This window comes from Balearica regulorum, chromosome 12 (assembly GCF_011004875.1).
Source record: "Balearica regulorum gibbericeps isolate bBalReg1 chromosome 12, bBalReg1.pri, whole genome shotgun sequence".
Taxonomy (NCBI): Eukaryota; Metazoa; Chordata; class Aves; order Gruiformes; family Gruidae; genus Balearica; species Balearica regulorum.
The window spans coordinates 22,098,284-22,118,500 of NC_046195.1; the positions used below are offsets into that span (position 1 = coordinate 22,098,284).

General features: G+C 42.3%; 1 protein-coding gene across 2 annotated transcripts in view; it reads left to right on the plus strand.

The window, feature by feature from the left end:
* MAP2K5 (mitogen-activated protein kinase kinase 5) overlaps positions 1–20,217 on the plus strand; it is a 139,241-nt gene that overhangs the window by 112,284 nt on the left and 6,740 nt on the right. For both annotated transcript variants that reach the window (XM_075764126.1, XM_075764127.1), the window contains 2 exons: positions 955–1,016; positions 3,388–3,433. In XM_075764126.1, the coding sequence (XP_075620241.1) occupies positions 955–1,016; positions 3,388–3,433 (108 nt within the window). The remainder of the gene's footprint in view (positions 1–954; positions 1,017–3,387; positions 3,434–20,217) is intronic.

Consider the following 20,217-nt stretch of genomic DNA (forward strand, 5'->3'; position numbering starts at 1 on the left):
AATAGGTGCATGTATCATACTTTGCAGGGTACTTTGTGTAGGGATGTCAGGGAGGAAAAAAGCCGCCGAAAGGTATTTTTAATAGCAAATGAGAATAGATGAGAATGGAGTCATTTGCAGCTGCCTGTTTTATGTGGCTCTCTTGTTCCAACTGTAGGTCTAATGAGATGACACTGTTAAAGTACTCTGCAGTGTAATTTCATTACATCCTGAGCTGTTACACTATAAACACAGTGGAGCTCTCTGTCATTCTTGGAAAAACTCCTAAATTCGTAAAGCCCGTCTTTGCAAATGGTGATGTTGTTTGTTCCCTCTTTGTATTTTTTTTTTGTTCTTGTGCTCTTAATTTTATTTTCTTTTTTCCTTTCATAAATACTGGGTGGTTATTTTCTACCACTAGACTGGTAAATCCTGCATTTTTTCCTCTTAAAAATTCTTTCGCCTTTTAAATCTAGAACAGACAGCATATGAGGACAGCCTCTAAAATGAATAAGTGTAAATAAACATGAGTGTAAATAAATAGCAAATGCAGTGAAAGAAACAAAGGTCAACACAAGAATAATTTCACAGCTCTTTGTTAATTACAAGACCATTTGTGTGTTACTTAAATAATCATTAATTTCTCATTTACACTTTCCCTACCTTCCTTTTTACCCTGTGGCTATCATTGTCCTTTTTTCACCTCCCCTCAGTGTCTTTCCACATGTTTTTACCCATTGTGTAATACTCATTAGTTGAAATTCAGTGTTTTATAACACATTCTCAGAAGAATTTGTACCTTTCTCCCTCAAATTCTCTGTGTGAAAAGGGAGCTTTGTCGCTTTTTTCCCCCCCTTTATTTTTTTGTTGTTGTTGTTGTTGCCGTTATATTACTCTCCTCCTAAAAAAAAAATAAAAAAAAAAAAATTATCTTCTCTCTTTCTGACTCTGCTTCTTGTTTCAATCCAATCCCAGGAATCACCCGTCCTTCCAGCCGGGGAGTTCTCTGAGCCATTTGTACACTTCATCACTCAATGGTAAGCTCAGTTTGCAAACATGCCATGCCCTCAATGTAAATGATACATGCCATTAACTCTGCAGCTCGGCGAGACCTTATGGCTTTCCTTGCATCCTTTCTGAGAGAAGAGGGACTTGGGGGCCTTGGGCAGATGGGGCAGCAAAGCTAAGCAAACTGTTTAAATTATGTAAACGTTATTTACACAAAGGGTCGTAAAAGTACTTACAAGGGTTTTTCCTGTTTTAATAAACCCGCCCTGAATGTGGGTGCAGTCTTGTGCACTGAGATTCCGAAGAATTCGGCTGGGGGGGGTAAAGAGGCCACAAAGACTGGTGCATATAATATCATTATTCAGGGCTTTTAAAAATATTACGTATAAAATTGCCTTGATATTTAGAAAGGCAGGCAGCTTTGATTAATTCATTGGCTTTTCAGTAAGTAATTTTTACTGAGAGTCGTATTTTAAAACACACCACTGGGTATATTTTCTTTCCTTAAAACTGAATAGTTCATTGAAAACCTTTTAAATTAAAGGAGAATTGGGGAGAGGAGGAATTTATAGAATAAAGAATACAGTTCTTGAGTGACTAGAGAATAAAAATTTTGAGGATAAGCTATCCTAAAGAAACAAAGTGAAAAAAAATCTTTTTTTTTTAAACTGTCAAATTCCTCCCCCCACCAAAAAAAAAAAAAAAAAAAAAAAAAAAGCATTAATTTCTGTGTGGCAGAAGAAACAAGCTTGAAATTTGTACAAAAATGATGTGTTTGACAGAGGAGCATCCCTTCTGCAAACATGCTCTTCCAGGGCTGGATGCTCAGCTCTGCTAAATCAGGTGGAGCCATCTCAGCGTGTGCCACTGCGAGCTGCAGCCGCGTGACCGAGAGGGAATCCTGCTCCAGGGACGTGTCCTCGGCCGAAACAAGGTGCTGGAAGCCCTCGGCCCCGCGCAGGTCCGTGGGTCAGGCTTCGCAGCACTTTCAGGGTCTCTCCCGTATGGCAGGGCCACTGCCGCAAAAGTCGTCTCAATAAAATTGAATTTTGAATACATAACATAGGGGAAAGTGCCTCTTAGGACTGACATGGTATGTAACAAATAATGCAGACACAAAAAGCAGTCTGATTATTGGTTAATTAAAGGAACTAAATAATTAAAGTTTGTGTAACATAGGCCTCTGTTTTCAATAGTTTCAGCTTACAAAGAGCGACGCTGTTTGGAGGATTCTGCAGCGCAACTAACTGATGTGCGTGGAGGTCTATGCTTTTTATCCTCGCCCAAAAAAAAGGATGACGGACTGTTTTAAAAAAAAAATTCTCATTTAGGCAGTGGGAGGGATAACCTGTGTTAAAATTTTCACAGATGTCAAACCGAAGCATAACTGATGGTGGCTAATAGCCTCGTTTTCCCTGGGGACGCAGCTACTTTGGACTGTCAGATTAGAACTGCTACCGACCTGCTCGTCAGACAGCTTGCACTGCTTGCTAACGCCCGCATGCTTTGAGGTGCTTGTAGTTATTTGTAGGGAAGGTAAATTGTATCGTTAATACCTCCGATTTACAGCGCAGAGCATCTAGCATTTTGGATATAGCGTTATATTGGCTGTACTTTTTAGTGGGAGGCGTTACTGTTTAAAAAAAGGCAAATAAGAAGCAGCTATGTACTACTTAAGCAATTGATTTCTAATAAGTATTAGAGACGTCAAGTGAACGGCGTATCAGACTTTATGACTTTATGCCAGTTACGCCATAAACAGTGGCTGTTTGGAGGTAATCCAATTAGTCAGTAGGCAGCTCCTGATGGTCACCTCTGTGCCACGTTATTGTGTTCCTTCATGCAGCTAAGCACAGCCTTCACGAGCTAATTGCACCTGTTGCACAGAAAACTAGGACTATTTGGATGAGAAACATGATCTTATAAACAGGTTAATGCTGCGTAATGAACTATCACCCTGCAGTGTAATGGAAATAAATGTGAAAAAATTAAGGTAGAAACCCCAGGGTATTGTGCGTTCTCCTGAAGCTGTGTAGTGTTAGAGTTACATTTCCCACCTGTTTGTATAATACTTTGTGCCGAGCTATGTAATAATCCATAGCAAAATGAGAATCAACTCACTGTGCCTTCTGAGCTGACTGGCTTTCAACGTTCTCTGTATTTACACACTTTTGTGGTTACAAACAGTGTAAACCACTACATCCCATAAGGGAGGGAAGGAAGAAATCCATTAACATTTTTGGCCGCCGTTTGGAACCCCGTCTGCCATCGGCACACGATAAAGTTAAGAAATACGTTGAATTTCTTCGCTCCATGTTGAAAGACAGTTATCTTCACTATTTAAGCAAGTAGAATAAATGAGCAGTTGTTTATATATGAACATTTTGTTTTATGACACAGCATGAAAAAGCAACCAAAGGAAAGGCCAGCACCTGAAGATTTAATGGTAAGTGCAACTTCAGAGCCCCTCAGTGTATATTTGTCTGTGAATAATCCTTATTCATATATATAGAAGTGTATCCATTTTTTTTCCTGCGTTTTTCAGTACATACAAATTTAAATCTAAAGTCTCTCTGGCTTGTGCGGCAATTAAACGTTTACAGAGAGCACACAAACCAAAGGTGGAATTCTGGTTCCACTGAAGCTAATGGGTGTTTTGCTGTTACCTCCATCGTGGCCAAAGCTTCACTTGCGATTTGGGGAGTTAATACAGAACTTTCACAGCCAGTATCAAGTTTCAATCAAAACCATTTTGATGCTTCATACACATTTTTTTTTTCAGTTTGTATATCCAGGGATTACAGCTTAATGTAGGTCACTCTTTGTCGTCATTTGCCAGTCTTAACCTTTCAAAAGCTGAAGATTGAAAACAGAGGAGATGGTCAAAATATTGTATTTTTAATGAAATGCGGGAGCTACTGTTTGCTCTTATGTTCATGTAAGATGCAATTAGATTGGCTGTAGAGGGTTGAGTTAATACGTAGCTTTGGTCTGTCCGTAGAAGGGCTCTCGGTGTTGGAATCTGAGCTCAGAGACCACTTCTTTCACTTGCAATTGTCATTTTTTTCAGTAAGGCAATAATAGGGTACCTGCCCTCAAGCTGGTCCCTTGTGGCTGTGCACTTAGTGCAGAGTGCTGTTTTGACTGGTTTTAAGCAGCTAGAAAAATACCGTATCAAACAATTATTACAAATATTTACAATAACTTATACTGCAGATAAGAGTTGTTTCCCCCTCTGACTCACATCAATTATCTTTGATTTTTAAATGTTTCCTTACTTCTCTTTATATGCTGTGTTACTTGGAGGTTTATGGAAAGTCATCATAATTTATTTTCTATGCATTAAATACCCAGGAATAATTGTAACAAGATAAGGACACGTTTGCATCTTTTCATTTCTTGCTTACATGCTACAAACTGCAAGTAGAATAAACAAGTGTTTCTGTTGCAGCTATTCTCTAGTTAAAGGCTAATCTCTGAAGATGCCCTGGGGCAGGTATCTCACAATCCAGACTAGTCTCAATTTAGATCCTGGTTAGTAAAGTATTTAACTGTGAATCTAATTTTAAGGATATTAACTTCAATAGATCTACATTTGAAGTTAGGCACCTGCTTAAATACCTTGGTAAAATGAGGCCTTAAAGTCTATCAGAGCCCCTCCACTTCGTGGTGGTGTGTGTCTCGTACGAAAGGCTTCCACTGCCTTATTTTGTCTTTTTTATTAACTTTTGATGGTTGGAAAATTCTTGCAGTTAGTCACATCTGAGAAAACTTGGAACAGGTTCTAGAGATGTAGACACATTTACCTTGTGCACTATTATGCTATGGCTGGATGGCTTAGCTATTAAAACAACGGAATAGGGTTTCATAAAACCTATATCTGTTTGTAAATGCGTGTTTCAGTGATGCAATAGGCCTGCCACTTATAAATAAAACATCTGCAGATCGCACATACCCCCATAAGTATATATGTATGTTTGTAAGCAATAACACCACTCCAGGGTGTAGAGTCATAAAAATGAGGCCAAAGGGTGAGTGCCTGCAGTACCAGGGAAGTGCACAGATTTATCTTTACAACTACATGCCCTGGAGTGTGCTAGTCCCCTTTTAGGGAGGTATTTTGTAAAATAATTTTCAAATCATAGCAGCTCAGGAAAAAAAAAAAAAAAAGCCTTCCTACTTTTTAAACAAAATCTTTTGTTTAATGCATTCCCCCCCCCCGCTACTTTCTATTCAATTATAAATGAACTTGCAAGAACAAGTACTAAAGCATGGAGTAGGCTGCTGCTGAAATAACGAAGTGACCCAGTCCTTGCCTGCAGTGTGGCTGACCCTCATAAGCTGCCCTAAATTCTCTCCTCCAGCGTGATGGGCTCAGAGCACCCTGTGCTTTCCTGCAGCAGGCTCACTGTTAGCTCAGGAGCTGCTCACCAGTCAAGCCTTTTACCTTCTTGCGCTTACCCAGTCTTGTCAAGGAGAACTTTATTTAAAAAACTCAAAGCATATATATGCACACACGCATCGTATGTCTATGTACACACAGCATATCTGTACATACATATACATAAGTGTATATAAATTACCAGACTTTTTGAAAAACAGGGCCAGAACAAAAGCTGTTAAATATCCTCTGAATTCTAGAATTGCTGCCCGCAATATCCTTTCTAATTCCACGTCATCCGTTTCTGAAACCCATTGTAATTCTGATGGACATCTCCGTGTTAACTATCAAGAGTGGGCAGAGTGAAATCCTGGGCTTGTCAAGGTCAGCTTACCGTTGATTTAAATGAGAGCGTGACTTCACCTTGTTCCTTGGGTTTTGGGGTGGGTTTTTTTATTTAGCAGAAATGTACTAGCAAGGATGAAAGGTGCAACACAAAATCATCGTTAGCTTCAGACAAAACAGCGGAGTGCAGGCTTTCTCCCCTCTGGACATTAACCATACCGGAAGTCACTATTTTGTAACCAATTTAGTATAATTAAAGACTGAAAGCAAAATGAAGGGAGCAGAACATCAGTCTTTTTGTACTCTCCTGATAATCGGTGAATTGTTAAATGCATTTTAAGAGCCGACTAACAATACCTGGAGTGCCAGATTGGCAACTCCAGTGAAGTCAGGGGGTTGCATCAGGGATGGATTTACCCCGTCTATCATGTTAGGAAGCCTTTTTTTATAAAAGTCACTATGTGCATTTTGTCAGAAAATAGGGCCAAAGCCAAGGCTGTATGAAATTCCTGTATAATGTCAGTACCGTAGATATTCTTGTGCAAGTGACCACCAAATTTCCGTAACAGTTGGCATAAATTGAGTTCCTGTATTCACACTTGGTCGCTGTGCCCTTTCTTCCGTATACCCATCCACAAAACCAGATCTAACATCAGTTTCTCTGTGTAAACATAATCAACGATTTGATTGTTTCAAAGGATTTCAAATTAACCGACTTTTTCCGCAGGAGCAAAACGAAGTAATTTCACCAAGCAATGAGAAAATTGTCCGTCCTGGGAGAGGAACAATCTTTATCATTCCCTGGTGTTTTTTCTGAACCTTGTGCTTACAGTGTCTGCTCTTTTGCCTCCCATTTGTTTCCTCTTAAGAAGAGAAAGGCATACAGTCAATTAAATGGAACGTACTCCTCCTGTTTCAGCACCAGGGAAGTCTGCACAACATCTTAGCCTATTGCTCTTTCTCCTCTCCCCTTCCAACTAGAAAAGGAAAATCTCAACAATTCTTCTGTATAAAGATTTTTTAATTTGTTTTTTTTTTTCCCTGTGAACTTCCCTAAAACGTGGAGTTTTCTGGCGTCGCAAGCCTGGCTCCCAGGGAAACGGAGATGTACACGTATATTTAGCGAGTGTGATGTGGCGGTATGGGAAAGGTTTAAACTCCCACTTGTGCCGCGTGTATGGGCAGGCATCCGCAGGCTGCTTTGGCTCAGGAAGCTGTAGATCTGACTGTATTTACGGTATTTTTCAGAAGCTTTCCATTCTAAGCTCTATTTAATGGAATCTATGCATAGTAAGTAATCAGGTCAGAGAGAAGCAACATCCCCTGTTTGAGATCAATCGCTGGCTAATACTTTATCTAGGCCACTTTATTATCTCATGCTGATTCCATTCCCATTCTCCTCCTCCTTTGTAGCATGCACTTCAGCTGTGGTAAAAGTACGTATCGCATACATATTAAAAACATATACCCATTCTATCTGTATGTAAATGTGTGAGACACAGCTGGATATTGCAGGAGTTTGATTTACTAATAGTTATTATCTGTTCTAGCTGTTCAGAGGCAAAGAGAGTTTCAGAAAACAAGCTAGCGCAGAAATTGCCTTTATGATATCACTATCCTGCTTTGGTAATTGTTTAAAATCTCTTCTTTAGCTGGAAGCTTGGCCTTTTATTTTGCAGATTGTTGTATGCGCTTTTCAGAAAGCCAGCAGAATTATTGAAGTCTCTTGTTGAGTTTTTGTTAGTACAGCATTGAACTCTACCATGCTACATATGGCTATTTAAATGAAAGCGATTTACTTAAAGAAATTCTATTTGAAATACCAAAAGCCAAGCATGTAGCGATTATTCCTTTATGCTTTCCCATGGATGCATAAAAGTACAGTCTTTAGGATGCTGCTTGGATTTCTCAAGGAAGGTATTGGGCAGGGAGAGGCAGTGCTTTTGGCAAAGGATATGGTCGGCTTCTGCACTTGATTGCTTTTGCACAGGTCTTTGAATTTTTTCCAAGTCTCCAAATTTTAAACTTCTAGCCTTTTCTCCTTCTTTAATAATTTAAGTTACTGATGCTTTTTATTTCAGTGGTTTGTTAATTTAGAAGATTGTATGATAAATTGTACATCATCTGTGTCAAAACCACTGACCTGCTGAAAAACATGTTATTCTTTGGTTTTTTTTATTTTAATGCCTAGTGCAATTTTGAAATTTCCCGTTCCTCTGCATTCAGTGATCCCTCTTTCCATTTCTGGAATGGCGTTTAGACCACGCACCTTGATCTCATTAGCTACAACAGGCATTCTTTCAGATAGATCGTTTGTTTGTATATTTAAATGTTTTAAGATATGTGTCAAGATATTACAGACTTTCAAAAATGAATTCTGGCTGGCTGTTCCCCTGTCTCCAACAAGTATAGGAAATTAAAAATGAGAAGCTTTTAAGTAGGTATATTTAAGTGGGTATACGCTAGAGGGTCCGGACAGTAACACTTCTTCCCAGGTGTTTGCAGCTCGTTGCGTTAAACCATTGTTTGTAGCTCTTAGGAAATACTTTTATAGTTAAAACAAACAAATGGAGGATCAGCATAATCCTACCTGGATTTTCATATAAACCTTCAGAAAACAGCCAATAAGATACTGCCTCTTAGGTTTGTCGATTAGAGGGATTTTCCCCAGCAGCTAATTTGCTTTTGCATTATAGCAGTGGCATCACTGAGGAGCTGAGATGGCTGGGCAGGTTGGGGTTTTGATGGTGTTAACTTTTGAGAAAGACCAGAGGGCTGTCTGCACTTTGCTTGTCAAAACACATCCCATAAATCCTTTTAAAAACAGATTTACAGATTTTTAATTTTTTTTTCTGTCGTCTTCTACGTAGATGTTTATGCATCCTTGCTGGATCACAGTGAGCCAATAATTTTCCCTCTTTGGCTGCTTACAAGCACTGTATTTTTTTACCCTCAGCCAGTGCAGGATCTCCTATCAGCGATGATTTGTCCAGCATAAAATTGTCCGTGCTTGAACCTGTGATGGATAGCTTTGTTTGCAAACATTTAGACTCTCCTCTGTCACAGTGATCCCAGTTATTCACCCCACGACAAGCAGAAATTCTGACAGACACCGAAACACGTGCCAGATGTGAAGGAAAGGGCTCTGTCCTGATTTCCCAAGGAAAAAAGTACAGCGCCAAGTATTTTAGCTGTTGTAAATATAAATATTAAACTGTATCTGCAGTCTATCAGTTCAGACATACAGTGGACAAAGAGTCCTGGATCAAATCCTGGATACATTGGAGGCAATGTCAAAATTTATATTGACTTCGTTGACGCTAGGATTTTATACTAGGACTCAGGATGTTCTTGCCTTCATCGTCTTTCTTGGTCAGGGTAGCTCAGGAGTTGGAGAAAAAAATATGTACTCTTTCAGGTGGCTGCATTGCTCAACTTACTCTGCACTTGGCTGAAATGGGAAAGGGTGGGTTATGGATCTTTCCTCCTCTCTCTTTCCCTCTGTCTTTAAAAAAAAAAAAAAAAAAAAAAAGCAATCTCTGTCCTTAGGGGTATGAGTTGCTCTTCTTTGTCACTTGAGAAATCAGCTATCGAAATGGAGAAATACATTACATCAGTGTCACTAAATCCAGCAATTACAGAAGACTAAGACTGTGACAAGGTTAACTTGGGAGCGTTAGAGTTTGCAGGTGTGCTATTCATTCACCGCCTTCTGCAGTCCCATTACTCCTACGGCCGCTGACTTTTTGCAGAAAATGTGAACATCTGACTTTCTTTTTCTAATGTGCCCTAAAGCTGCACAATACACTAGTACTTTCCAGTGAAATGTGACAAGAAATAACTTGAGATGGCTCGAAGAAGTATTGAAAAATCTAAGGAAATTGGACAAAAACAAATTGGCAACAGCTTAGAGTGATACAGTTAATATTTTTGGTTTCTTGAGTCTCCTGGGCTTCGCAGTTTAATTTGAGCAAATGTTTCATTTGGCACTTCTGGTTATTTTGTAGTTCTCCAGACACAGAGACAAATATTTACATCTCACTCATTTTGGTAGCAGAATTGCAAATCTTTCAATTACAATACATTGAGAAGTTGTGCATTCACTTTGTTGGTATTTTTATGTCAGCTGTCTTCCCTACATATTTATTTAAAAACAAAACAAAACAAAATATCTGTTAACAGTTCCAAAATAAGAGCCATATCTTTAATTCCCAGAATATTGTCCTTCCTAGTCATTCCAAATTCACCAAGGAATTTGCCCTGACGGGCGACTGTTGAAATCTATGTACAATATTTATTTGTATAATAAACCTGGAATTTTAAATGGATTCAAATGCGCTGCATGGATTACAATTGCTGGTGTTTGTGTAGTACCAGCTACTTGTGGGTCTGTATTCTGATTAGCACCTCAAGATGCTCCTGCAGTATTAAATAAGAGTAATAATTGCCTATGAATAAGCGGAGTATAAAGCAGGAGATACAGATATGCCTTCTTAGTGACCTGTGTGCATTATGCCTCAAATCCCTTAATCAGATTTGTGCCGGTTGATTCTTGCATCCGCAGAAATTTAGCTGGAGGATCAGGGCCTAAAGTAGTAAAAAATCAATTAATACTACTTTCTAATTTGTGCGGTTGACAAAAACGCATATAAATAGGGGACATTTTTCTACTTAAGAGGGCCGCACTGAAAGATTTTTTAATTGGATTTTCATTGTGATTGACAGCATTTGATTATGACAGTAACTTTATTTGGCTGGACTGTTATAGCCCTCTTGTTCAGGGGTGTTTTGTGGTGGATTTTTTTTTTTTTTCCCCATCAAAGCTCTTTTTTATCCGCTGAATCCCCAGCGGAGCAGCAGTGCCTGTGAAAGAGCCTTTTAGCACCTTTGTTGCAGCCATCCCTGGTGATGATTGGACCCAGCTGGTAGTAGATAGGAAAATGTGCCTTTCACAAAGAGGTTGCATCTCCCGTCTCCTCCGTTTCAATAATTTTAAGAGCCCCAGAAACCTGTTGAGGATTAGAAGTAGCTTTAGATGTGAAATGAGTGTTAAGTATTAGTAATCGGGAGATTAGGGCCCCGGGGACAATGGGAGATAAACAACTGCAATTAAGGCAAATCTGCCAGAGTAAACAAAATTTAGCAGAAACAGATGCCCTAACCATTTTGGGGGATTGATTGAAGGGCACCGAGGAATCGATTTTTGTCTTGTTTACACTTCCAAACCCCTGTGATAAACTGGGAGGCTAAATATTTCATACAGCCTGATTTTAGTTAATTTTTTTCCAGCTCCTCACAGTAGGCCTGCTCTCTTCTAACAGTGACCAGGCCCGAGTTTATTCAGCATTCACAGGGAGCAGCTAATTGTCTATGAAGGGCCCCTGTGTTTAAATGGGCTTGACAGGAATTTAAATTTTGTTTCAATCAACCTCTGTGCTCACAGCCTGCTCCAGTTTCTAATTTTTAAATTAAACATGAATTTTTTTTATTTTTTTTTTTTAAGCTGCGGCCTCTCCTCTGGAGCCGGCTGCTCACGCTCCCACCCAAGGCAGCTGCCGCAGCACGGGAATGTGCAGGTTTATTAAGGCCGTAATAGCAAAGCACGACGAGCCGCAGCCGTGGAAAAGTTCATTGTCCCATAAATGTGCATCTGCCTGTTCGGATTTAATGGGAGATGCTGGGGTAAACGCTCGGCTGGTGTAAATCGGGACGGCTCCGCCGGCATCTGCCTGCACGGCTGGAGAGAGCCGGGGTTTCCACCGGGGAAAGGCTCCCGGTAGGGAACGGGGGCATTAAAATACAAGTCTAAGAAGGGAAATGGTTTTCGTGGCCTCGGTCGTTTGTTCAGTGACCTTGTGAAAGATTCAAAGGAATTCTTTTTTTTCTTTTTTTTCTTTTTTTTCTTCCCCAAGCCAACTAGTGGTGATATATTTTGCGTTCTCTGTGTTTTCAGCAGGGCTCCGCACATTTATTCAGAGGTCGTTTCATACCTGTGCTTTTTCTCCTCTGGAGACGGGGTGATTGGACAGTATGTTTATGTTTGATCATTTAATGCTTGCGTTATTTAGTCTCTTTACTAAACGTGGCAAACATGGGGATGTTATTTTGCACTAGATGCAGACGGTGTGTAGGCATGTAATGCAATATGATCGTACGGGGTACTTTTAAAAACAACTTGTTCGTTTGTGGAAACTTCATCACGGAAATGCTAGCAAAGTGCGAGCTGTTTCATTCTCCCTTTTTGCTTCCAGGCAGATCATTTTCTGGTCTGGGGTTTGGTTTTGTTTTGTTTTGTTTTATTTGTTGTTGTTATTAGAATGTATATGTGTGCACATGTGTACGCACACAACATTCTTTACTCCAAGATTTCGGTGAAAAACATTTAGGAGATTGTTTCAGTTTACTCCAGCTTAGTAAAGCGCTCTCTCTTTTTTTTTGGTCCCCCTATCAGTAGAAACCAGTTTTTCAAAACTTGGAGAAAACAACTATTTTTTCCCTTCTTTCCCCGTTCAGGGGAACACTTAGTCCCCATGTGAAGGATTTACTATATCAGCTTTTAATCTCCAACCAGCTCTGTTTGGTGTCAGTCAGATCAGTGCTGTGCTCATGGTGAGGCATGAGCTGAGGACACTTCTGCAGGTGGATCTACATTAACATCAGAGCTCAGGTCAGGCATGTCTTTTTGGGGTGAATCTCTTGCTCTTTCAGAGCTGCCACTCTTTCATTCTCATCACAGACAGGTCTTGAAGCTCATAAATTGAATCGATTTCAAATGAAACCAAACCAGAAGATGTGCTCCAGGCACACACCTAATGAGCTTCAGCTACTAATGGGTGTTGTGTCCGCAGACCAGACCAGAGCTGGTCAAAAGTAAAACCTCTTCCATCCCTGAAACATTGCACCAACCGTTTCACTCTGCGAATCTGCTTCTGTTGTCGACAGCTTGCTAATGTTGACATACTCTTATCAGCCTTGGGCCACTCTCTCTATTCCTCTTCTATAGCTCTTCTTAACCTCAGCGGCACTTGCAAAAGCACGCTCCAATTCTATTTCGGTTGCCTTAGTTTTTTTTAAGAGTCATCACAAAAAAAAATACCTTTGCTGAGAGTTAGCTTGTTTTGTTAGCTAAGCACCAAGAAGCATGCCAAGTACAGTTATTGGTTTAACAGCAAATATCAAAAGCAAAACTGCTGTGGAAAGAATGATCTGCAGATGGGCAAATAGACTCCTCTGTGCCACAGCCAAAACCAAAGCTCTGTAGTATATTTAAGACTAGTATATGCCACAGAAGGAGAACAGCAAAAATCAGACCCATCCACGTATGCACGCACGCACAGCTTGGGGTCGTGCAATAGGATGGGATCGAGTTGTTTGAAGACAGGTCCATGCTACAGAAGTCAAAGGAGCTGCACTGATTCCTACTAATCTGACCTGAAAAAAAAATTTCCCTCTTGACCCTGAGTCTGATGATGATTTGCCAGCCTGGAGACATCAGTCAAGTGCACAAGGGGTCTCTGAGGACTGGTTTTAGGACCACCAGCACATGGTTTGGCTGTGGCCAATGTCCAAAGCTTCAGAAGAAAGTTGCAAAAGGTATTTTAATCATAATGGAAGGATCTGTACTGCTGTTTAAAAATGAGAATTCAGGCGTGATGTGTAGACAGTTCCACTGCAGGTTAAGGTTTTCAGGTTCGAGTTAAGTTGTTCTTCCTCTTGGTCCATCCATTATGCTTGGGAACTGCTGTTACGTAAAGACAAATTCTGTAAACTGCGGCAGAATTTTAGTGCCTCAACAAAACTACTAAACCATACAAAAATCACATGCAATTAACTTCATCATAAAAAAAGTAAAAGTGCATTGGTAAAAGTTAATCTACAAATAGATAAATAATACACACAAAAAAACCCCAAAACCCAAACTCAAAAGGAATCCTTCTCAAAAAAAAAAAAAAAAAAGAGGATAAACAAGAAATACAGCTCCAAGACTTGACTGCTTGGGAGTGTTATCCATTTATCTTTGCTTGATACATTTTTTATCATCTTTTTGCTATCTTAAATATCATCAGAGGGATAAAATCATTAGTGTGCTAATCTAGATAGCCATAGTTCTAACACTGACCTAGGCTAATCTGTCTTTGCAATTTCAAGAACTATGTTTGACTCCTCTGAAAGTAACCTTAAATTGTAGTCTTGTAAGAATTCCAGAGCTGTATCCTTCACTCCTTCTCCTAATGAGGTTATGACCAAATGCTCATTATAATTGCTTTAGACTCCTTTTAATTTTCAAGCTTATTAATCATAAGAAGAGTTATTTAAAATTGCATAAATTAATCTTAGATTAAAAGCCCATCAAAGCCTCGAAACAATTAAGAATAAGTAGGATTTCCCTGGGGCAGCAAGTTTTATTTTAATAGTGTAGTCAGGTGGATATCAGAACATTGAAGTATGGTAGTGATTAATGTATGCAAAATTTAAATGAGAGTTTTTAAATGGCAAATCTAAATCACATATTGACCTAACTGTAGGCTTTAACTGCATTGTCTGTCATATATTTAAACTGTTTAGTAATCAACATTTTAATTACAGTGTACGTTAGGGAGGCCATGCAACAAACAAAACTCACCACTTCCCAACGCTCTGCGTGGAACTGTTTAGCAGGCTGGGGCTCTGCCATTAGCTGTGCAGAATGAGGAAAGAGAGCAGAAACTTCAGGGAGACTAACAATACTTGATTTTGCTTAAGGATGTGTTCTTGTCCCTGCTTCATCTCCGCCCAGAAAATGCCACCGATCGATGCAGCTTTCTGCATCTTAGCTACCCCTACTGCTCTCTGGACAAATCGGTCCTTTCTGCACTCTGAGCTGGCAGAAGCTACAGGTGATGTCCTCATGGGGGTGGAAATTCTGTGAAAACACCGTATCTTCTGGTATGCTTTTGTCTTCTGGAGTGCCTGTGCCACCTGCAGCTTTGCAGGCTCCTGCAGACCTACTGAAGCGCTGTGTCTTTGGCCCCTGCCATGGGAGATTTCACTCTAGCAGCCAGCTGAGAACAGGCTCTCAGGGATGCTGAATTCCTTTCCAAGCACAGCGAGAGGCAGTTCTTGCTGTGAACAGTCGCTATTCTGAGGATAGGAACTGGGGGAGAGAACCGGGCCGGTAAACACTTGGTCCCAGATCAAACAACCATGCAAGTATGTAGGAAAAGCTGGTACTTTCTGACTAAACTCGCCGTGATTTGACACATGCAGTCCCGTCGCTGCAGGTGCCGTGTGGAAGAGACAAGGAGGCTTCATTTCTGGAGGAGCTTGTCTCTCAAAGCAAGGGTTGACCTTGCTGGAGCTTTGGGACACTGGAGGCACGCTAAACCGCCCAGTCACTGCTGTTCCAAGCACTTTCGGAACTCACCCTTTTTTTTTAAAGGGTTACCTCCCATGGTCAAAACACATCCTAAAACTGCAAAAGTAAAACAAGAGATGCAACAGCCAGATCACGCTTAAATAGTGTCTTGCAAGCTCTTTTCACCCGTCTCCATGGATCAATGCGAGTATTTGAAGCCTTCAGATTTTTTACCCCGCTCGAGCCTTAGAAGGAAGCGACGGATGGAAGCCTGCTGCATGGAGCAGCCCCTGAGGAGGACTCTGACACCTTCTGTGCCTGTGAATTAACAATGTTTTGGGAGTCGGCACTAGAGTATTGGCCTGAGGATTCCTCGGTGCTATTCCTGGCTGTGGGAGCAGAAATCGGCCTTGTGGATAGCTAGCACAGATAATTAGAACAGCATTTAGTTTGGCTTGTCCTTGGAGGCAGGAGCTCTAGATGTGAAATCCTGCACTAATGCAGGCAGTGGTAGAGTGTTGAAATCTTTTATGTGCTGAGGTCACTAGAGGGGGACACAGGGTCAGTCCGGGGTAGTTTTGGTTACTCAAGCACTTCGTGTCTCCAGGTGTCCTGGGAAGATAGTCCAGCTCCAGAGCTGAGGTTTGTATTTGTCCTGTGGAGGTCCGACTTGTGTTCCCATTAAACATGTGAATGGGCAAGAATTTCCTCTCAAGTATGTGCCCTCAGTTGATTACGAGAGCTGTGAATAGCATAGACGCATCAGTAGCAATTGGAGAACTAGCTGGGATGATAACTGTGGTGTGCTGTTTTTACAGCCAAGTTCTTATTTTCCAAAATTGCAGGGCTTGCGCTGCTTCAGCGCTAGGGATGAGTTGCCAGCCAGGGTTTTCTGATGTAACCTTTGCACTGTGGCCATCTGATCAAGCTTGCCTTTGAACAAAGAGGGCACCTCAATTGGACGAAGGCATAGGACATTCCAACTGATTCAGGAGCAGAACAAGTGGTGTGATTTGGTCACATTTTGCGCAGAGTTACTGCAGACACAGGCTGGAGTTCTGCCGAATGGCTCTCAGACGTGCTGTGGTGGAAATGGGTGCAGATGCAAAGAGATGGGTCCCAGGTGTCCCATGAGCAGTGATGGGGCTGTGCAGAGCTGGGTCAGAGGATGCTCTTCCCAGGTCTCAACTCCTACTGCCAGGGAAGCCCTTACCGATGTCATCAGGGGTTGGGGAATGGCAGGGAAGGGGAGCAGGTCTCCAGTTTTCATTTTATCCTTACAAGGTGCCTCAGTGCTCAGAGGTGTTTTGTGCAGGAAAAGCTCTGTGTGGATGCATCAGATGCACCACGGAGACATTCAGTGCTCCAAAGCAGTGACATGCCATTTCTGATCTTGCCTAATAAACTGCTGTATTGTCTTTTCCCTCCCCCCTTTAAAAAATGGTATCAAAATTGCATGTTAAGCAGAGAGCGAGCTTCCCTTAAAGCAGCCTGTAGCCATCAGTAATATTTATTTTCTCTATTTGTTTTAAGCCTGTGAAGACTGTAGTTTCCTCCATACTGTCCTGATGGAGCCCTGACCAGCAAGCGTGCAATGCCCCTAGCCCTAATGTGCCATTAATGATAGGTTAATGTACAGTATAATGTTTTTTGGACTATGGGTTCATTACACTTCTGAGTGCAAGGTCCTTCTGCAGAGCGCCCAAGGTCCCATTGCATTATATCATGCAATAAAAATACCCTTTTCATATCACACGCTAATAAACTGTATTTGAAATGCTGTCTAAGGGCACTGCCATCGTCTTGATAGTCTGTGTCTGCAACAGTTGGGATCTTTTTATTATGGTTTTTGTTATGCTGAATTCAAGTTTTTAAATTAAATGCATAATTTGTCTGTGCTTCTTTGTACTAAATGGAGCACAGTCCTTTAACTGCACAGTCTGGGAGGATTCCTGTAAAAGACAACATGAGAAGGATGGCACTGTTGCAACCAGCAGCAATGCTGCTTATTTCCTAATGTACCTTGCGTAAGCATGAGGTCTTTTAATGTCATTTCTAATTTACTAGGTGTTGTGGTTACGTTTGGGTGTCATGTAGTTGTTAACATAAGACCTCAGTCCCTCTAATGGTGTCTCTCCTTCCTCCTCCAGGGTTTACGTTAACGTCTGTCTTCGCAGCTCGCTCCTTGCTGCAGGGAAGACGGGCTTTTGGGGTGTCAACAGGCAGCGCCCAAGTGTTTGCAGCAGCAGCCGTAGCCTGTGCTGGCTCCGCCGGTTCTCCTGCCCGCGGCATTGGAGCAGCAGTAGCACTCCACCAGCCTGGCTGCGGCAAGGGCAGGAAGGCCATGGTGCTGCTCATCTCCCTGTGCAATCTGCTGCTTAGGCCACAGCCACCCCTTAGAGCAAGGGATGGTGTTCCCAGGTTTCCTCCCCGTAACCTTCGTGTCCTCCTGCCGTGGCGCAGCTCTCCATGCTGGCTCAGGTGCCCCTGGGCACTTCCTACCAGGGCAATGCAGTGAGCAAGCGCTGACCCTGGCGTATCCTCCAGGAGAGCTCAGAGCAGGTCGTGCTGCCCTCCCCAGTTAACCTCTCACTGCCCCAGTGAAAAAAATATAAGGAGATGATGTTGTGAGTTCGATCTGGATGCACTGTCAAAAAAAGAGCAGTATCATTGAGCACCATTTGGGATTAAGGTTCCTATCCGTGTCCTCCCTGTCCCACTCATGTCCTCTGCCCCAGGAAACACCACCCTGTAACTTTTGCAGATTTACCAGGAAATTGGTGACTGATCGGTATTTCACGTTGGGAATGTACTTTGTCGCCATCCTGGCTAAGGTCGGTAGCTGCCTCTTTCCTGGATCCTTTAAACCAGTCTCACAATAAGCACGCACTTCTTTTGTGCCTGGAAAGTCTTTTGAAATCACAGAAGCATTGCTTAAGGGATGTTAGTTATTGCCTGCCTGTCCTTTGGCAGTGGTTAGGAGCCTCAGCGTTGGCCTAAACCTCCTTGGTGCTATCCAAACACAAGCGTTTTACAGTCAGTGGCAGAGGAGAAGAGCCTATTTATGGGCTAGACTCTCATGAAGCTTTGATCTTCCCTGGACTTGTGTACGAGAGGCAATGTAAACTGTTACATATGCATTAGACTAATTGTAGCCCGGATTTGAGGCTGTGGGTGCTGCACAGGCTTTATATTAGGGCTGTGTCCCAGGGGGACCTTCATCTCTCCTGGAGAGTTCACCCTCGCTCCTACCAGCGATGCCGATGAGCAGATCTGGAGCAGAGCTGCATGTGGGCACCTGGTGCTGGAAAAGGCCCGTGGGACTGCAGGCGTGCCAAGGATGCGATGTAAAGTCTGTTGCAATAAGCTCTGGGTGGATTATTATCAGAAAGGAAGATTTCTCAGGCCAGAGGAGAAGGCCATGCAAGCAAATTGCTGAATTTTAAGGATAGGCAAAATTACGGAACTTTTACCCTTGAATAATGGCAATTTAATTGACTGGGCTAAATGATTGATGGTTTGTGAGCAATGAGTTCGAATTACCAGGGTTGTGTGTTCAGGGGGGCACTGCCCTTTTAATTTCATGTCAGATATTTAAATCATTTACATCACCCTCTGCGAGGCGCTCCCCTTTGAAAGAGTTAACCTGTCTGGTGGGACACTGCAACTTGAGAAATGTACCCTTTATCAAGAGAACGAGATGAGACAAGTTCATTTAAAAAGCCTGGTTTGTCATTGTTTATCTAATTTTCGGAGTTGACACACAAAATTAGGTTGGCTGACACTCACTCTGGGGCTATCCCTGGCCCCGTCCTGCCTGACCTTTTCAGCTCCAAGCTGCTGTGCTCTCGCTGGCGGCCGCTTCCCCACGGGTGAGAAATCGCAGTGCAGCCGTGCATCCTACTGAGCCCACCCCCTGGCTGTGGTAGGGCAGACCAGTACCAGGCCGCTACAGGGAAAGCAGTTTGGTGGTGACTTTTCAACCTATTTTCTGCTGGGCATCCAGATTACCGCATATTTTTAAGGCTGATTATTGAAGAATTGGCAAGGAGGTGGTTACTGCTTTGTAATGAATGTGTGTAAAGGTCTGAGCAAATGTGAAATGCGTGGGGATGGGGTCGGCTCTCTCATGGGGACATCCTGTGATACCTCCGGGCTCCTCTCATGAGCATCTCTTTCCTTGGTGTCACACTTCCCTCCAGGATTACGCCTGTCAGTGTTGCAGCGAGCTCTTGTGCGTTACTGAGACTCAGATGTTGGCTGAGCCATCGCTGGTAGGGCACGAACAGTCTCCATTACAGAGATTTTACTAAGGAAGGTTCAATATCAGTCCCTTATTTGCCAATTCATGGTGGTCATAGGTGTCAGTGTAAAAGAGTGCTCTCTGCTGATATTGGTGTGCAGTTGGAGCGGGAGAGCCGGGTACAGCTCAGCACCCCGACGCTGCAGCTGCCCAGGGGCATCTGAGGGCAGCAGGGCTGGGGGGACCGTGAGCCGGGCTGACTTCCCCACGCCAAAACAAGGATGGATGGCTGCTGCCAAAAAGGTATGCACACCACACCGAGCAGAGTGTCGTCTCAGTCGGAAACCACTCGCTGCAACAGAAAATGCATTTCAAGCTTCTGCGTGTTTAACTTTCTTCAGTGTTACCTTGCAAAGCAAAATAAATCTGTAGGGGAAAATTTAAGTACAGCAGGTTGCTTGTGTTTGTTTTAGAACATATTGCTGACTGTTGAAGTCAGGGCTGGGATTTTTACTTGTGGCTGAGACACACAGTGACCAGAATTTATTAATAGTGTCCAAGCTGTTGTGACTTGCGGGGTTTTTTTCTTTCTTCAGGTGACAGTTTATCGCGGTCCCATCCTGCAGCATGAGCATGCACTAGACCGGGAGGGTGCAGCTGCATTTCTCCTTTAGCAGCTTTGATTTTTACCTGCGTTTTTGTCCCTTGTTCCTTCCTTCCTTCCCTCCCTGTCTAATCTCCCTGCCACTTCTCTCCACTCTCGCTTCCAAAGATATCTCCAGTTTAAGGCGCTGCTTTCTGAGGTGTGCATGTGTTGGACTGCAGGAATTAATGGTTGCAGTACTCTGGGTGCCTGCAAAGGGGGGAATGGGGGACTGGATGCTGAATAGCGGCAAAAATGCAGAGCGCCCGTCAGGGTGACTTTGT